General features: G+C 39.2%; 1 protein-coding gene across 2 annotated transcripts in view; it reads right to left on the bottom strand.

Moving 5' to 3' along the window:
- The window catches only part of cwc22 (CWC22 spliceosome associated protein homolog), a 99,793-nt gene that overhangs the window by 37,278 nt on the left and 44,437 nt on the right, over positions 1 to 18,078 (bottom strand). For both annotated transcript variants that reach the window (XM_067987660.1, XM_067987659.1), the window contains exons 8-14: positions 17,772 to 17,940; positions 17,586 to 17,639; positions 15,186 to 15,321; positions 14,890 to 15,096; positions 14,459 to 14,521; positions 13,935 to 14,045; positions 11,569 to 11,653 (exon numbers count right to left, since the gene is read on the bottom strand). In XM_067987660.1, the coding sequence (XP_067843761.1) occupies positions 11,569 to 11,653; positions 13,935 to 14,045; positions 14,459 to 14,521; positions 14,890 to 15,096; positions 15,186 to 15,321; positions 17,586 to 17,639; positions 17,772 to 17,940 (825 nt within the window). The remainder of the gene's footprint in view (positions 1 to 11,568; positions 11,654 to 13,934; positions 14,046 to 14,458; positions 14,522 to 14,889; positions 15,097 to 15,185; positions 15,322 to 17,585; positions 17,640 to 17,771; positions 17,941 to 18,078) is intronic.

The following is an 18,078-nucleotide window of genomic DNA, read 5'->3' on the forward strand; positions in this document are numbered from 1 at the left end:
TTTGTGTCATCAGCAAACTTGGATATGTAGCTCTCTATCCCATCATCTAAGTCATTAATAAATGCAGTGAATAGTTGAGGCCCCAACACAGATCCCTGTGAGATACTACTAGTCACATCCTACCAGTTTGAGTACCTGCCCATTTTCCCTACTCTCTGTCTCCTGCTGCTCAGCCAATTTCCTAACCGGGTCAATAATTTGCCCTCAATTCCATGAGCTTCAACTTTAGCTAACAGTCTCTTTTGAGGGACTTTATCAAATGCCTTCTGGAAGGCCATATAAACAACACTTCAGTCACCTGTTCAAAAAATTCAATCAGGTTCGTCAGGCATGACCTTCCCTTTGCAAATCCATGCGGGCTCTCTCTGTTCAGTTGAAAATTTTCAAGGAGTTCAGTCACTCTATCCTGAAATATAGACCCTATTAATGTTAGGCTAACTGGTCTATGATTCCCTGGTTTCCCTCTTTCCCCTTTCGTAAATAGCAGAGTGACGTGCAATTTTCTAATCTAAAGGAACAGCGCCTGAATCAAGAAAACTTTTGAACATTATAGTTAGGGCTTCTGCAAAGTTCTCACCTATTTCCTATAAAACCCTTGATGGAAACCATCTGGTTCTGGGAATTTGTCACTCTTTAGTGTCATAATTTTCTTCATAACTTTTAATTTGTTTACGTTAATTATAGCGAGTCCCTGTCCCTGATTCAAAATTAGTTACCTTGGTGTGTCTGGCATGCTGCCCTCTTTCCCTACTGTAAATACTGACACAAAGTAATTATTTAACATATCTGCCAGTTCAAAATTTTCATTTATACTATCTCCATTAGTTTTTAAGGGACCCATATTGCTTTTTTCTAGTATAATTGTAAAAGTTTTGTTTTGATTTTGATATCCCTTGCAAGCTTCTTTTCATACTCCCTTTTTCTAACTCATACTATCTGTTTTGTCACCCGTTGCTGTTCTTTGTATCTCTCCCAGTCGCCAGGATCTGTGCTTTTTCTTTTAGTTTTATGTTGTCCCTTACCCCTTTTGTCATCCAAGGCTGTTTTTTTTTGTTAAGTAGAGTTCTTGCTCCTTAGGGGTATAAATTGGTTCTAAATCACATTAAATTCTTTTCTGAATACCTCTCACTGATCATCTGTCGTTTTAACAATTAACAGATTTGCCCAGTTTACTGTGGACAGTCTGTCTCATCCCGTTGAAGTCGGCCTTACCTAAATTTAGAATCTTCGTAGCTATTATGGGTTTCTCCCTTTCAAACACAATGTTGAACTCGATCATATTATGATTGTGATTAGATAAATGTTCACGCAGTTAGGTTGTTAACTAAATCTGTCTCATTGCACATTATTAAAGCTGATACGGCCTGGTTCTCGGACATATTGTTGCAGAAAGCTGTTCTGAACACACAAGAAATTCGCTACCTTTCTAACATGAGCTCGTCTGCTTATCCAATCTATATAAAAGTTAAAATCCCCCATTAAAACCACCCTGCCTTTGCTACGTGCTTGTCTGATTTCTGCACTTATGCATTCTGCCACTTCACAGCTGCTACCAGGGAGCCTATGCACAACTCCCACTACAGTCTTAAATCATTTTCTATTTCTTAATTCTACCCATAAGTCTCCACTGCCTGCTTACCTCTCGTTATATCATCTCATCATTGAAGTAATTTCTACCAGTTACCCTATCCTTCCTGTACATTACAACCTGACATATTCAGTTCCCAGTCCTGAACGTCTTGCAGCCATGACTCAGTGATGGCTACCATGTCGTACCTCTAAGTTGAATTTGCGCCTGCAATTCATTCAATTTGTTCCTTATACTCTGCATTTGTATAAAGAACGCTTATTTGGGCCACACACCCGAACCTGTCCTTCTGCTCTAAATGTTTATCTCTCACATTTCTCTCTCCTGATTTAATTACTTGACATCTTTTAGTTTTCCCTTTAGTTATCGTGCCGAAAACATAATTTCTCACTATTACTCTACTCTCTTCCCTTTTGTTTGTTTTAGAATTATTTATACTACCTTCTCCACCTGAGCCCCCCGCCCCTCCCCCCACCCATTTACTAGTTTAAAGTCCTTGTGACCAACCTATTTATCCTTTCTGCTAGTACCCTGGACCCTGCCCAGTTCAGTTGGTGCCCGTCCCAATGGTACAGTTCCTGCCTGAACCAGTACTGGTGCCAGTATCCCATGAAATGGAACCCCTCTTTCCCTCACCACTTCAGCCACCTCCCTAATCTGCTTATCCCTATGCCAATTTGCATGTGGCTTGGGTAATAATCCAGAGATTATAACCCTTGGGGTCCTGTTCTTTTATATTTAGCTCCTAGTACTCTCTGAACTAGACCTCTTGCTTAGTCTTTCCTATGTTGTTGGTCTCAACATGGACCGCAACAACTGGGTCCTCCCCCTGCAATATCCTTTCAAGCCCGTTTGAGATATCCCTCACCCTGGCACCATGTAGGCAGCATATCACATGGGGCTCTCGATCCCGCTTACAAAGGATGTCATTTATCTCCCTAATTATTGAATCCCCTACAACGACCACATCACGCTTCTCCTCCTCCTCCCTTTGGACAGCCTCCTCCTTCAGGGCGCAATGGTCAGCATTCTGGCTGTTCTTCCAACAGTCTTTATTCTTATCCTCACAGTTGGTAAGTACATTGTACCTGTTGGACAGGATCAGTTTCTGAGTTCCTTGTTCTCCATCTCATCTGGGTTCCCCTTACTCTGTTCACAATCGGTCACACCAACCCCGTTCTGATCCTGTACCTCTACGAGGTGAGACCAAGATCCGGAGCAAACTGCTCAGATACTCTTACCCCTCCCATATGTGTCAGAGTGTCTCCAACTCGTACTCCAGCTCAATGACTCGGAGCTGGAGAGCTTCAAGGCAGAGACATCAACTGCAGATGTGTTTACTCGGCACATTTTCACTGTCCACAAACTCCCACTTACTGCAGTCCAGACACACAACCTGCTCTGCCATATCTTAATCTATATTTATTTATAATTACTTGTTAGTCTGTTTTGTTTTTTTTTTGCTTTTCTTTTTAAATTAAGCACCTCTTTTCCTCTCTATTCCTAATTCTCACTCTCAACAAATTCTCAAGTTCCCACTCTGTTCGTGATGTGCTCTGTGCATCAGCAGGTAACCTTCTAATTTATACACTGCTCAATCAGCTTCCAGCTCACAGTAATTACCCCCTATTCAGCCAGTCACTTACAGCTGATTGACTTAACTGCCACTGACTTGCAGTTTCTGATAACCGTTAACTAACTTGCAGTTTCTTTTAAAGTTCTAAGTTAAATTTTAAACTACATTTTAATTTCAATTCACCCACTACTTTACCAGAGTCCCGCTCTCATAAATTCTCAAGTTCCCACTCAGTTCATGATCCACTCTGTTCATGATGTGCTCTGTGCTTCAGTTCTTAAATGGGATGCTGTTTTAGCAGGGGAAAAACAAACTGGCATAACGGTTCAGATCCTGGGGCTTTACAAGACAGAAGAGCATCACCTATCCAGAACGTATGCCTACATGCACATTAAACACTAAAAGCAGCAGGCCATAGATAAGAGCCTACAACCACCAGATCAGAGCATATGTTTATAGTCCTTCCACATCGAGTTGAGAAAGGTAGTCAACAACCAGGCAAATAACAGCAGGAGGAGGCGCCACGAACTTTCCCATCCTCAACCATGGTGGAGCCCAGCATGCAAGTGCAAGAGACAAGGCTGAAATGTTTCCAAGTGTCTTCAGTCAAAAGCATCTCCTCCTGAAGTCTCCACCATCCTAGTTACCAGTATCCAGCCAATCTGGTTCGCTCCACGTATAGCAGCTAAGTGCATTGGACTTACACACCAGAAATAGCCAGTACTCCAGCAATGTTATTCCAGTATGACAATGGCGTCCAGCAGATAATATGTTAAGTTGCCCAGGTATATCCGATCCATGAAAAGCAGGATAAATCTAACCCGGTCAATTAATGCCACGTTAGCCTCCTCCCAAAGTGATGGATGGAATAGTCATCAAGTGACACCTACACACCAATAACCTGCCTACTGATATTTAGTTCAGGTTTCACCAGAACCACTCAGCTCCAGACCTCATCACAGCCTTAATCCAGACATGGATGCAAGAGCTGAATGCCAGGTGAGAGTAGCTGCCCTTGCCATCAAGGCATTTGACCGAGAATGCTGCCAAGAAGTCATTGCAAAACTGAGGTCAACACAGGTCAAGGGGGAAATCCTGCAGTAGCTGGACTCATACACCACACAAAAGTAGATTGTGGTTGTGGGAGGCAATTATCGCAGCCCCAAGACATGGTAGCAGGAATTCCTCAGAAGCGTCAGAGAACCATTTTCAGCTGCTCCCTGCAATGATCTTCCCTCCATCTGAAGATCAGAAGTGGGGTTGTTTGCTGATGTTTCCGGTGTTCAGCTCCATTCACAACGCTTCAATAATGAAGCAGCCCATGCCAGCCTGTAGCAACATTCAGGCTTGGACTGACAAGCAGCAGGTATCATTCGCACTGCGAAAGTGGTGGGTGTTGACTATCTCCAACAAAAAAAGATGCAACCACCTCCCCGTGACTTTCAAAAACAACATTGCAGAGTTCCCCACGATCAATATGCTGGGTGTCACTCACCAGAAGCTTAACTGGACCAGCCATATCAACAGTGTGGCTACAAAAGCAAGACAGGGGTTGGGTACTTGGACAATTTACTAACCTCCTCCGGACCCATACCAAAGCCTCTCCACCATCACCAAGGCTTAAGTCATGAGTGCAATGGAATACTCATCACTCGCCTGGATGTGTACAGCCACAACATTCAGGAAGCTTGATACTGTCCAAGATATAGCAGCCCACTTGATCAGTGCCCCAGACACTGCACTCTACATCCAGTCCCTCCACCACTACTGTACTGTGGCTTCAGTATGTATGATCTCCAGAGTGCACCAAGTTTACTTTGACAGTTGCATCATCACCAAGAAGGACAAGGGCAGCAGGTGCATGGGAACACCATCAAATTCTCCACCAAGTCACACACCATCCTGACTTGGACACATCACTATTCCTCCATCGTTGCTGGGCCAAAATCCTGCAATTCCCCAACGTAACTATAGCATTATCACCGAAGGACTGTAGAGGTTCAAGGAGAAGGCTCACCGTCTCAGTATAGGCAATAAAAAAAAAATGGGGCTTTGCCAGCATTGCGCACACAAGAAACAAAATGATATTTTGACATGTATACGCAGCACACACCTATGAACCTATTAAGTTGAGCTATATTCCTTAGCTGTGGAGGATGCTGAATAAATAATGACAGAATACAGCATTGGCTAGGTATTCTGGAGCTTCGCAGAGTGGTAGTGATTTGGGTGAAAAGTTTTCAGAACATTTCCTCAAGAGATAAAATGGGCTGAATTGAGTCCACGACAGAGTGAACAGTACGTCGTTTCTGGAAGGAAAAGGTTTGTCGAGCCAAATGGCCATTTCTCATTCCATACTTCATGTTCTTAATGCTGCAGCTGTCTGAATAGGATATATAAAAAGTTATGATGTAATACAAAATTTCAAATTATACAACAGTCGAGGATAGTCTATTGATACATAATGCATTTAATTTTTTTGACAATATATGTGATATTTGTGTTTAAATGCTGATTTTTGACCAATGAATTGCACCCATGTAATTGATTTCAATGAAGTAACACATTCGACATTCTGCATAAATGAAAAAGCCATCCAGTGACTGACTAGTACCAGTCACTCGCCAAATACTTCTAATCTCTACTACACCAACAATGAAATGTTTACTTTGAGAGGGAAGGAAAGTACAGTTAGTCATCAGTAAATGTCACAGTTCGGGAAGAAGTTGTCTGGGGGGGATGAAAAGAATGTTACAATTAACATTTTCATCACAATTTCATCCTGTGGATTTTAACACTTAACTGTGAATTTCTGAATGTGGATGACAAGTTCATTTTTAGAAACTGCATTTCATTTCCCATCAGGTTTTCAGGAATTCAAGGTAATGTGAAAATAAGCTAAATTGCAGGCAGTGCCACGAGAACTGTTGGAGGACTCATTAATCCAAATGCCAAGTGCAATCAATTAAAATATATTGTTTTAGGCTAAAAAAAGTTAGCCAGCAAAACTGCATCTGCAATCAAGGGCAGCAATCTAAACTATTGAGATGCTTTAATTCAACCGTACTTTGCTCTATATACTAAACAAGAAGTTCTTAGCATACTTCACAGCAACTTAATTTGTTTGCTCTCTATGCAAGAACAGAAAGTGATTTGTTTCTTTAAGACAATTCCAATTACAAGCGTTAGTGATTTTAATACCCGACAGAGTTCCCCTAAACATGGCAACATTTTCTACACCAATGTAATGTTGTTGCACAGGTTAACCATTCACTCATGATCCAAATTATCCTACTGACATGGTAAATTAACAACTGTATAATTGGAGGCTTTTTCTTCACTTCCTTATCTCGAGTCATAACATTTATAGTACTATTATACTATACATTTATTTCAGTGGTTTTCAGTTTCACAGTGATGCAAAAAATGATGCCTAATTTAAGTCTAACTAGCACATGCCTACAACTTGGTTCTGAGACCCTCAGCAGTTTCATACCACTTGCGCTTCAAACTTAACAGTTTAACTACAGCTAGTGTTCATTGAACATTTAGAACTTGAAATTTTAAATTTAGTCTCAGGTGGTCAGCTGGGCCACCTTCACATTTTTAACATTTGTGAACAGTGACAGGACAGTTTGATCTTTAACAATATAAATGATTTCCCTGGCTGGTTATAGTTCTCTCATAAGCATTTAGGCACATGCCAAGGCATTTGGTTTCTCCACATTGCAGTGAGTGCAGCAGTATAACTCTGTTTTGTTATCAGATTCCACCACTCAAAGCAGGTTAAATTTTCCAATGTCACTTGCATCATAGTGGCAGCATTACATAATTATCACACTAAGGAGGCACTAAGTCACTGATGGTTTATGCTGCCTCGCTTTGAGCAGAACCCAGATTTTAATTGTCTATGACTGTTACAAACATAAACGATCTTGATTCCAGAAAGTTGGACGATAAAAGTCATGATCTTCCACAAACTGCAGTATACATTCTTTTTATACACACAAAAAATAGAAATCTTAATTTGCATAAATGTCTGCTAATGAAGACAAATGCAGTCATTTAGTTAATAGTTATGGGATACTTGTGTAGAAAGAAACCTTGCTGCATGTAAATCTACTCCTATAACACTTTACCTTTATCCTTATCCACTAAATCTTGATGAAATTTATGAAAAACTGAACCATCAATCCTATTTCTATTGTGTGCATCAAGATTAACTTCATAAGCCAGCAAGAATAAATCTGTGTAACAATGTATTTCTGCAGATTCCAGTGTGAACCATTTATCATAGATATTAAGCAGGATTCCCAGGAAAACAAGTGGTAATGGCAACCCTGCAACACAATTTGCAAATACAGAGCAGTAAGCATTCTATTTGTCATATTCTATGGAGGTAGGCATGAAATCCCAAACTAAAAGACTGATTCACTCAAGAGAAAACTAAATATATTGCATTAAGATTTTGAATGCTAATTAGCTGCATTAAAATGAGGAAGACAGCAAACTACTTTGAGCAATGAAATATAAAAATCAACATTTTTTATTAAAAAAGAAAGACAGGTGAATGTCTTTGCCACATGAGGCTGCAGTATTCACCCATCCAAGGAAAATAAGAGAGGCTTTTTCTTCCATAAATATACATGGTAAAAGTACATTATTGGACCTGTTCCCAGAATAACCCTTTAAGTAACAAATGCAAGCATGTAGATTAGCCTTTCGGCAAGAAAAATTATACACATTTATTAACTTCAAACATGACCTTTTCCGATAAGCAACTTAAACTCATAACAAAGTCTGGAAACTATTCACTGCACTTAATCCCAATTGCCCCTCCAACATAAACCTTCTCTAATTCATTTTATGCTCTGCAAACAGTACAATGGCTCCACAAAAGCAATCAACTTGCTGGGAACTACATATACTTATCCTTCTGTGATATGCAGGAAGTTAGGAGCTTCCTGCTAAAGACAACTTTACAGCATAGCAATCTGCTTAATAATTGAAACAATTAATCCTATTAATTTTTACAGCAAATATTTGCAATTCAATCTGAACAAAAAGGAAGGGTGTTTCTATTCTAACGAGTACACTTCAAGGACTTTTCCTCAAGGCAAAACAGTCATGTAATAGGTTGCAGCCTTGGCTCAATGACTGCACTCTCACCTCTCATTTAGATTCAAGCTCCACTCCAGAGACTTGAGCCCAGAATCTAGGCCAGCACTTCACTGCAATATTGATGAAGTGCTGCACTGTCGGAGGTGCTGGCTCTCAGATGAGATGTTAATCTGAATCATAGAATAGTTACAACATAGATAGAGGCCATTCAGCCCGTGCCAGCTCTTTGCAAGAGCAATCCAGTTAGTTCCATTCCACTACTCTTTCCCTGTAGCCCTTCAAGTTTTTCCTTCAAGTATTTATCCAATTCCTTTTTGAAAGCCACAATTCAATCTGCTTCCACCACCCTTTCAGGCAGCGCATTCCCAATCATAACTATTTGCGGCATAAAAAAGTTTTTCCTCATGTTGCCTTTGGTTCTTTTGCCAATCACTTTAAATATGTATCCTCTGATTCTCGATCCTTCCGCCAACGGGAACAGTTTCTCTTCATTTACTTTATCTGAACCCTTCATAATTTTGAAAACTTGTGTCAAATCTCCTCTTAACCTTCTCTGCTTTAAGGAGAACAACCCCAGCTTCTCCAGTCTATCCACGTAACTGAAGCCCTTCATCCCTGGAACCATTCTAGTAAATCTTTTCTGTACCCTTGCCGAGGCCTTCACATCCTTCCTAAAGTGCAGTGCCCAGAATTAGACACAATACTCCAGTTGTGGCCAAACCAGCGTTACATCAAGGTTCACCATGACTTCCTTGCTTTTGTACTCTATGCCTCTATTTATAAAGCCCAGGATCCCGTATGCTTTTTTAACCACTCTCAACCTGTCCTGCCAACTTCAAAGACTTGTGCACATATACCCCCAGGTTTCTCTGTTCCTGCACCCCCTTTCGAATTGTACCATTTAGTTTATATTGCCTCTCCCCATTCTTCCTGCCAAAATGTATCACTTTGCACTTCTCTGCATTAAATGTCATCTGCCATGTGTCCGCCCATTCCACCAGCCTGTCTGTGTCCTCTTGAAGTCTATTACTATCCTACTCACTGTTTACTACACTTCCAAGTTTTGTGTCATCTGCAAATTTTGAAATTGTGCCCTGTACACCCAAATCCAAGTCATTAATAAATATCAAAAAAAGGTGGTCCCAGTTCCAACCCCAGGGGAACATCACTGTATACCCTTTTCCAGTCCGAGAAACAACAGTTCACCACTACTCTGCTTCCTGTCACTTAGCCAATTTCATAACCATGTTGCCACTGCCCCTTTTATTCCACGGGCTTCAATTTTGCCGACAAACCTATTATGTTGCACTTTATCAAACATCTTTTGGAAGTCCACGTACACCACATCCACCGCATTGCCCTCATCAAAAAACTCAATCAAGTTATTTAAACACGATTTGCCTTTAACAAATCCGTGCTGGCTTTCCTTTATCAATCCACACTTGTCCAAGTGACTGTTAATTTTATCCCCGATTACTGTTTGAAAGCTTCCCCACCATCGAGGTCAAACTGACTGGCCCTCAGTTGCCGGGTTTATCCTTACACCCTTTTTTGAACAAGGATGAAGAAGTCCCACCTGCCCTCTCAAGTGGGCGTTAAAGATTCCATAGCATCACTCCAAGGAGAGCAGGGAGCTCTCCTGGTGTCCTGGCCAACATTCACCCCTCAACTACACCTCAAATAATTCTTCGGCTGTGAAACACTTTGGGATGTCTGGAGGTCGTGAAAGGCATGATATCAATCCTTTCTTTCAGCATCATGCTGTGCCATGAAGTAGTGGAAAACAGGCTTGGGCCCCACTAGTTCCCAGCTATCATTTTGTTCCCAATTTCAGTCATGCCAAGCAGCACTAAGCACTTCCCTGCAAGGAAAGAGTGAAAAGCACTTCTCTACAGAAAAATAGTGAGTGTTCCCCAGGCTGCTTTCATACACCTCACCTTTCAGAGAAGCCATACCAGAAACTTTGGGACAGATAACCCACGACCAACCATGGATGGTACATGATATGGGGAATTCCAATTGTGAGAAAAACCCAATAAAAAAAAGCAACATCACAAAAAATGTTTTCTCAACTGGTTTAGAAATTTCATAGTGCTCACTCACTTCAGTTGGGAAAGAATCAAATTGTCTTTTCAATCAGAGGTGGGCACAAGGTGAGGCATGCATCGGGAAAACAGAGTGTCCAGTTACACTGCAGAAACACATCTGGTTGCCTACAACATGAATGAGCATTGATAGTTCATGCAGCATCGCTGCTGAAAGCCATGGAGAAGTTCAATCGTTCCCACAAGAATGGCTACAAGAAGCTGTGTGCATTGGTGTAGCTTGGCGTTAAATAGAAAATGGACTTGGTTTAATTTTTAAGATAAAATTGGCATATATCAAATTCAAGTAATTATCGCAAATAATAATATTCATGCCAAGTTCATTCACTTATATAATCCTGTGAGATGTGCTTAAATGAGTCTTATAAAAATGTATGTTAAATCTCCCATCTCTCTCTCTCAACATTTTCTGACATAAATAGGATAATTTCTGTCAGGTATAAAAAATATGCATTGCTATACCACTTTTTTTTTAAAAAAACTATCAGTTAATGTATTCTCTGATTAGATGATTTCTAAAACACCAGAACAAAACATCTTTCAGAAACTTCACTGCAACTAGAAAATTTGCTACAAAATGCAAACGCTGTCTGATCAGTTTTTTTGTCCTGTCTGTTATGATGTGTGCATTCTTTTCAGCCATGACCATGTTGGATTACTTTTCTCTCCACTTATTTAAGCCGTTCAGTTCAAGGCCCAGTACTAAATTTGTGAAATAAAAACATTAATACTTGGTGTTGCATGCCTTATGACTATATATCACAATCAAGGAAGTGACTTATAGGGTTAGGCAGAAAGGAAATGTTACCCAAACCCTGGCAGGAACATCCTTTGGTATATATTTCTTTACGATATAAAATCAACCCATTTTGTCAGAAACAAAGCTAACTCACGATGAGAACCAGAACCGTATGAATACTGTACTTTCTTTAGTCACTGCAATTTGAAGTCATCAGCTCAGCCTAATTCAAACAATGCTCTAAATTACTCATTTGATACAATATTTCACTGAGCATATCCCAAATCCTACAGTATTATGCAACCATATTACAGGAAAGACAAGGTTGAGATTTTCAACAAAATTTTATTTTCTGTGCTCTGATGCAACAAAAAAAAGGATCATAAAGGATCATGTGCTTTAAAGTTAGCATTCCATAAGCAATGAAAAATTTGCTCACCTTGACTGGATAGCAAGATAAATGGTACGACGAAATGAAACTAGATTTACTTCAGTCTTGTCATGTATGGTTACTTTCTTTTCCCCTAAATTAAAGTAGAATAATTCCAATTAATTTTTAAACTGTTTAAAAAAAAATACATTCCCACAACAAATAAATCACCCAAGTTAGCCTGCTAGTGCATTATTTTACCATTCTATGGACCATACCAGAGCAGCCCTATCAGCATTTGTGCTTTGGTGCAACTTAGAAACTGTCTTATACTTTTACATGCTGGTGTGAAGAGGTGGTGGCAGAACTCCACAAATGCCTCGTACTCAAATAATATCCTCGGAGCTTATCGTGAACTCCTTCCAGCAAAGTATTTTCCACTGAATGAAAAGAATTGACTATTTCATTGGCTCTTCTCGATAAACAGAAAACGGGCAGTTAATGAAATGCAAGCTTTAGATGCAATACATGAACCAGTAGAATTTCTATTTTAGAACACGTGCAACAGAAAACAAAGCACACCATAGCATCCTGGTAGCATGTAAAATTCTCTCCGTTGGCTAGCAAATTTGCGAAACTAGAGGCTCTAAACTTTATGAAGAGATTTCTCTCCCTGTGTCTGATTTCCACTCTAAATTTCTGCAGATTAAGCTTTAGTCCAGAGAGGTAAGCCAAAGACTTCAGCTCCAACATTTCCCCATCTCTGTGTGCTTGGCGATTGGCCATAAGAGCTTCCAAACAAACCTATTACTGTCCTCCTAGGCATGGACTTCTGGCAGGTAGGTAACACAAAGCTCAAATGAATGAAGCCATTCTAATATCGTGTGTAAAGATTGCTAGAATGCCTTAATGAATCCCATTGTGCCCAGCTCATGCGTTATGCAGAAACACAATTTCTCCCGCCGCTTTACTGAATCTAATCCAGATTCCCAAAAGCCTGTATTCTCTATAGATTTAACTTCTTGTAAGCTGAAATTAACTTAATAGCAACAGCTTAATATAAATGAATCCAAATCCTTCATGGGCCAAAAGGTCAAAAATACCTAAGTGTAATAATTCGGCTACAGACTGGCCATATTCCTAGAAGTAGTAAAGGAAGTGGAGCAAAAACTGACGATCCTTGGGTAAAGAGAAAATTAAAATGAGACTTAAAAAAGGGTCATATGAAAAGTTCAGGGTTAATAATACAAAAGAAATATCAAACCGTGCATAAAAATATGGATTCATTTCCACACCGTTCACCTGAGGAAGGAGGAAGCCTCCGAACGCTTGTGGAATTTAAAATAAATTTGTTGGACTATAACTTGGTGTTGTAAAATTGTTTACAATTAAAAATATGGACAGGAAGAAAGTACGATTAGATCAGCTAAGAGGGGGCGTGTAGTTAATTGGAAATGAATAGTGAAGGGATTTTGTAAACACAAGTAGAAGAACTGTTAAATAAAAGACAGGGCCAATGTCACACTTTGGGTTTTTGATCATTTTCCATCATGGAAAGGATTTGGGAATGAGTTATGTTTAAATGTTGTGTTTTAAAACAAAATGAATTTGCATAGTTTTTGAAAAAAAACATAGGTTGCAGGCATTGAACATGTGTATTAAAGGCAAACAAGCCAGTTTGTGGAGTATCAATATTTAATATTCCCAATATTTAACTGGAGGAATTTGTGGCTTATCCAAGACTGGATGTTGGACTAGCAGTCAGACAGCACAGAGGCAATGGAGGGGTCGAGAGAAGTGGTGGACACGTGGAGCTGGGTGTTATCAGTGTATGTGTGGTAGCTGACCCCATGCCTTCTGGCAGTACGTAGATGGCGAAGAGATGGGTGCTGAGAATACACTTCGACAGCTCCTTCATCCCCGCAACCTCCACCAGTGAAGGACAAAAACAGCAATGCTGTGGAAACACCATCACCTCCAAGTGACGCAGCAACCAATGACATATCGCCATTCCTTCATCTTTGCTGGGTCAATATCCTGGAATTGCCAATCTAACACCATTGTGGGAATAGCATTGCCAACGACTGCAGCAGTTCAAGAGAAAGGCCCAAAGCAACTAGAGATGGGCAATAAATGTGGCCGTGCCAGCGTCACCCACATCCCAAGAACAATTTTATTTTAAATGTCAAGATCATCTTTTACCGATAAGAACAGTATTTTAAGAGGGCTCCATAAAATATCCATTCATAAATACTGCATGATAACTAACAAAAAGATTCTAGAGAAATTAAATGAACATACCCCATAATTAAATGCATGAATAATCATGGTGTAACTAACTGCAACTGGTCTTTGACTTATAAAGCTATAATTTTTGTATAATAAAGTTTAAAACTTGCAATATTGTAATTAAATAAGGGGGGGAAACCCCTTACCTTCTTCCTCATCATCATCCTCATCGTTGTCGTTATCACTAGCATCAGCATCATCATCACCACCCTCTTCATCGCCAGACGCAGAGTCACTGCTACCTTCATCAAGGATTTCTGTGTGGAATACATTTATAATAAACCTGTAGTTTATGGTTTTAATTAGCAATGCAGATCACATTTTTATTATATTTTCCAACATGTTTGGATCTATTATTCATTCCAGCAGTGCAGCCGTACTAGGTTTCATTTGATATTTACAGAAATACTACTCGAGGAACTGATGAACAATATAAAAGGAGCAAGTTTATGGCATATAGGAAAAAAAGAGTAAATCTAAAATCTTGAACCGAAATCTCAATCGATCTGGTATCTAGCAAGAGTTGAAGAAATGGCTGGATAAAAATTAACAGAAGTGAGTTTATAAAAGCAGTTCAAACACATACCACCATTAAAAGCCAATAGTAAGCAGTTTCTACTGTATATTTGGAGTTTAGTCTTTCATTAAATCATGAATTACAAAATCTCACCTCTTTTTAGATCTTTGTACTTTTGTTCATTGTCAAGAAATTCTGAATCCATCTTGAAGACATCTATATTTGAAAGAGTTTTCATAATGAAAATTCACCTAATAAGTTTTTCAACCATTCAAAAATGAAGTGATTGTTATGATGCTTAAGATTTAATTATCTAACAACTGAAATGACAAGTTTGTTAAATAATGTGCAATTGGATAGTTTTGAATAAATCCATGCACATTAGTTTACATTATACTCTAATGTGATCACAACATTGTTCCAAGCAGCAAGATATTTTGAATATTACATTAAATTTCCACTGTACAAAACAGGAGAAAGTCAGGAATCATGGTTCAGTAGACTTACATGACAATCTTGCATGTGCGCAATATATTTTTTCAGCTGTTGACAAATTATGGACTAGTTTTTATTTGAATACATACTCAGCACATCTTCAGGATTATATTCATCTTCCAAAGGAAGCATGTGAGTAAATTGATCCTCTTCCTCAACCAGATCAAGACCTTCAGGTATGATGGGGTGATCCTTAAATCCATCTTTTCGAATTGCAAACATCACTTCTATCATGTACTGAACACGCTTATCAATTTGTGATTCATGAAGGATATTGCGAAGACGTTCAAATATTGCTGCAACAGAAATCAAATAAGTTTAGCAAGAAGCAAAAGCGAAGTTAGATATAAGTTCAAATGCTACATGAGTTCAGCTACACAATTACCATTAATGCCTCGAGGAGAAACCTCGGTCAGTTTCATTCCACACTCCTTCAGAAAAGCAATTGACACTTCAACACTGTCATCTGTGGGCCGCTCGAGCAGTAACGTGAGCATTTCCAAACACAACACTTCATGGGCCTAACTCAGAAGAAAGAAACAAGTATTTTTATGGTCTGTAATTTTGAAATTTAGTATTTTTATTTTAAAGTCACAATTATTTTCTCCCATGGATAGGAGTGCTTTGAACACTAAGTATCCAACTTTTCCCCCCTCTTCAAATTCCTTCCCATTTTTTCCCATCTTCAAATTCCCTCCCCTTTAAGTTGCGATATTATTTAGTTACTGTCAGCTTATAGCACTCTTGCCTCTGGGTCAGAAGGTATTGGGCTCAAGTATATAATTTGCATTAACACTCCAGTGCAGTAATGAGGGTTCAGTCCACCGTCCTTCATGGGAGATAATAAACCAAAATCCTGTCAGCCTGTTCCAATAGCTCGAGCAGGTATTTAGGATCCCATACCACTATTCACAGTAATATGTGGAGTTCCCGCAGTGTCCTGACCAATACAGCTCCCTCAACCCATACTATTAAGAAAAAACAGGATTAGTCATTCATTTCTGCTGGTTATGGGACATTGCTGATGCAATTTGACTGCTGTGTTTACATATATAGCAATCAGTGCACTGAAAAGTAATTCATTCTATCAAGTGCTTTGAGCTGTTTCGATAAGGTGCTGTCTAAGTATTCAGATTATTTATATTTAGCTTATGCCTTTCACCCACCTGAAAAACGAAGATATTCAAAAATTAGCAAATGCACTTTGAAAATATCATAATTTAAGGTGTTCGTCTAACCAACTAGGTTTGGCAAGGTTCTCTTCAGTAAATATTTTCATGCATAGTGGAGAGAAATGCCAATCCAACAACTTAACATTCTTTGTTGAGTATAATCATGGCACGGATATAAACTAAATAAAAGAATAAAAATTCTAACAGAGTTGGAGTTTGAGTGGGTTGGAGGATGAAAGAGAAGGTAATGCCAACATAAAGAAGGTAAAAATAAGCAGATGCAACATTGCATTGGATATGACGTTGAAGCTCAGCTCAAGATTAAGTAAGACATCGAGACTGCACACCATCGGGTTCGACCCAAACGAGCAGCTAGGAAGGTGAATGGGACGGAGAAATTGGGCCGAGCAAGGTAGCTTCAGTCTGGAGTTGGAGTAACATCCACACCAAAGCAAGAACTGTAGAGTGGTAAAGCAGAGAGTGTGATCAGCTGACCCCACTTACAGATAATGTCACAGAGACGGAATGTAGATGAGCAAGAGGGGGCGAAGGATAGAAACCTGGCCATATGGGTGACCATGGGGACACAGGAGGAGTCATTATAAATGTGCTGACTATGTTGGGACAAGTAGGAACGGAACTGAACCATTAAAGAATAGGACTACAGAGTAAAGGCAGTACAGGAAGATGGTCAACCTTATCCAATCATCAGCAGCAGAATTGTACACCACCACAATTCATAACAAATAGGCCCATTTGATCGATGCCCTGCAACTGAACTCAACATCCACTAAAAGATTCAATCTTTTTTCATGCTATTATTTTGCATGAGAATTGCAAACCGTATTCCCAACTTCTGATTCAGAGCTTGCATTTCAACGATAACTACAATTCAGAATGAGTTGCTTTGTACATTTTTTTTAAAAGCTAATTCCTAAAGATCAATTTAAACCACACATCAATGATTAATGTCACTTATGGGTGCGCACCCGTGGTTTGGGTTCAAATCCAATTTGGATGATCTGAAACCAAAACAACAAAAGCTTACGGTGACGGAATCTTGATGAGTAGCTTTATTGGATAGTACCCCGCACCACTGATACAGAAATTGGCAAATAATTGCGTATCGTCCTATACTTAATCTGAAATGGTGAGTTTCTCGCTTCTGATAGGTCAATTTATCTGATCAACAAATTCGCAGCAAGTGTAGATTTAAAAAAGACATGTTTTTCCATTTTTTAAAAAACTAATGCCTTAACTTTTGATGATCTCCTGGACCAAAAGTCCTAACTCATATTGTTTTTTTTGACTGACAGCTAAATATCAAGAGATCCATGAATAGCAATTCTACCATGTACTGGACATCCAGGTAAAAACTACTCATGATTCAAGATCAATTTAGCATCTGTGAAAAAAATTAAAATGTTTAATTACATTTTAGTTGATCTGAGCAAAACTAAGCCCTAAATTCCACAAAAATTCTTCTAGATAATTGCAAGTGTGGATAATCAAGATCCAGTGTGCAAGCAGCCATTTGAAATGCAAATGAAATTGAATAGGCAATTATCTTTACATAGGCACAGGCAAGAACAGGAGTGTATAGCAGTACTTACAACATTCTGATTAACGAGATGACCTACAAACTTGCAGGCTGAAAGGCACAGTTGCTGGGGAAAGAAGTACAAGTTGTCAGATTTTTGGTAAACCAACTGAAAACTTAATTTGTACTAGATTCATTATAGTTTTTATTACAGGAAACATATGATTTTTACTCAAAACCAAAAGTAACATTTGCTCACCTTATCATTTCTGCGATAACCTTTGCGGAAATTTAGGATCAATCTCTTGAGAATCAGCTCCCCAATTTGAGGGAACTTCGAATTTATAATTGCCACAACACCAGCATAAACATGTGTAAATATGGGAGAGGCAGTCTGTGCCTGTATAACAGATCTAGAAATCAATCCTCTGTATGGAAAGAGCACATACATACATATTAGAAAGAATACACAATAATTTTGATGAAGGTGCATTTTTTGAACACAAATGGGGAAAAGACTTGGAATATAAAGCCCCATCCCCTCCAAACTGGTTAGATTCAGAACT

This window comes from Heptranchias perlo, chromosome 7 (genome assembly GCF_035084215.1).
Source record: "Heptranchias perlo isolate sHepPer1 chromosome 7, sHepPer1.hap1, whole genome shotgun sequence".
Taxonomy (NCBI): domain Eukaryota; kingdom Metazoa; phylum Chordata; class Chondrichthyes; order Hexanchiformes; family Hexanchidae; genus Heptranchias; species Heptranchias perlo.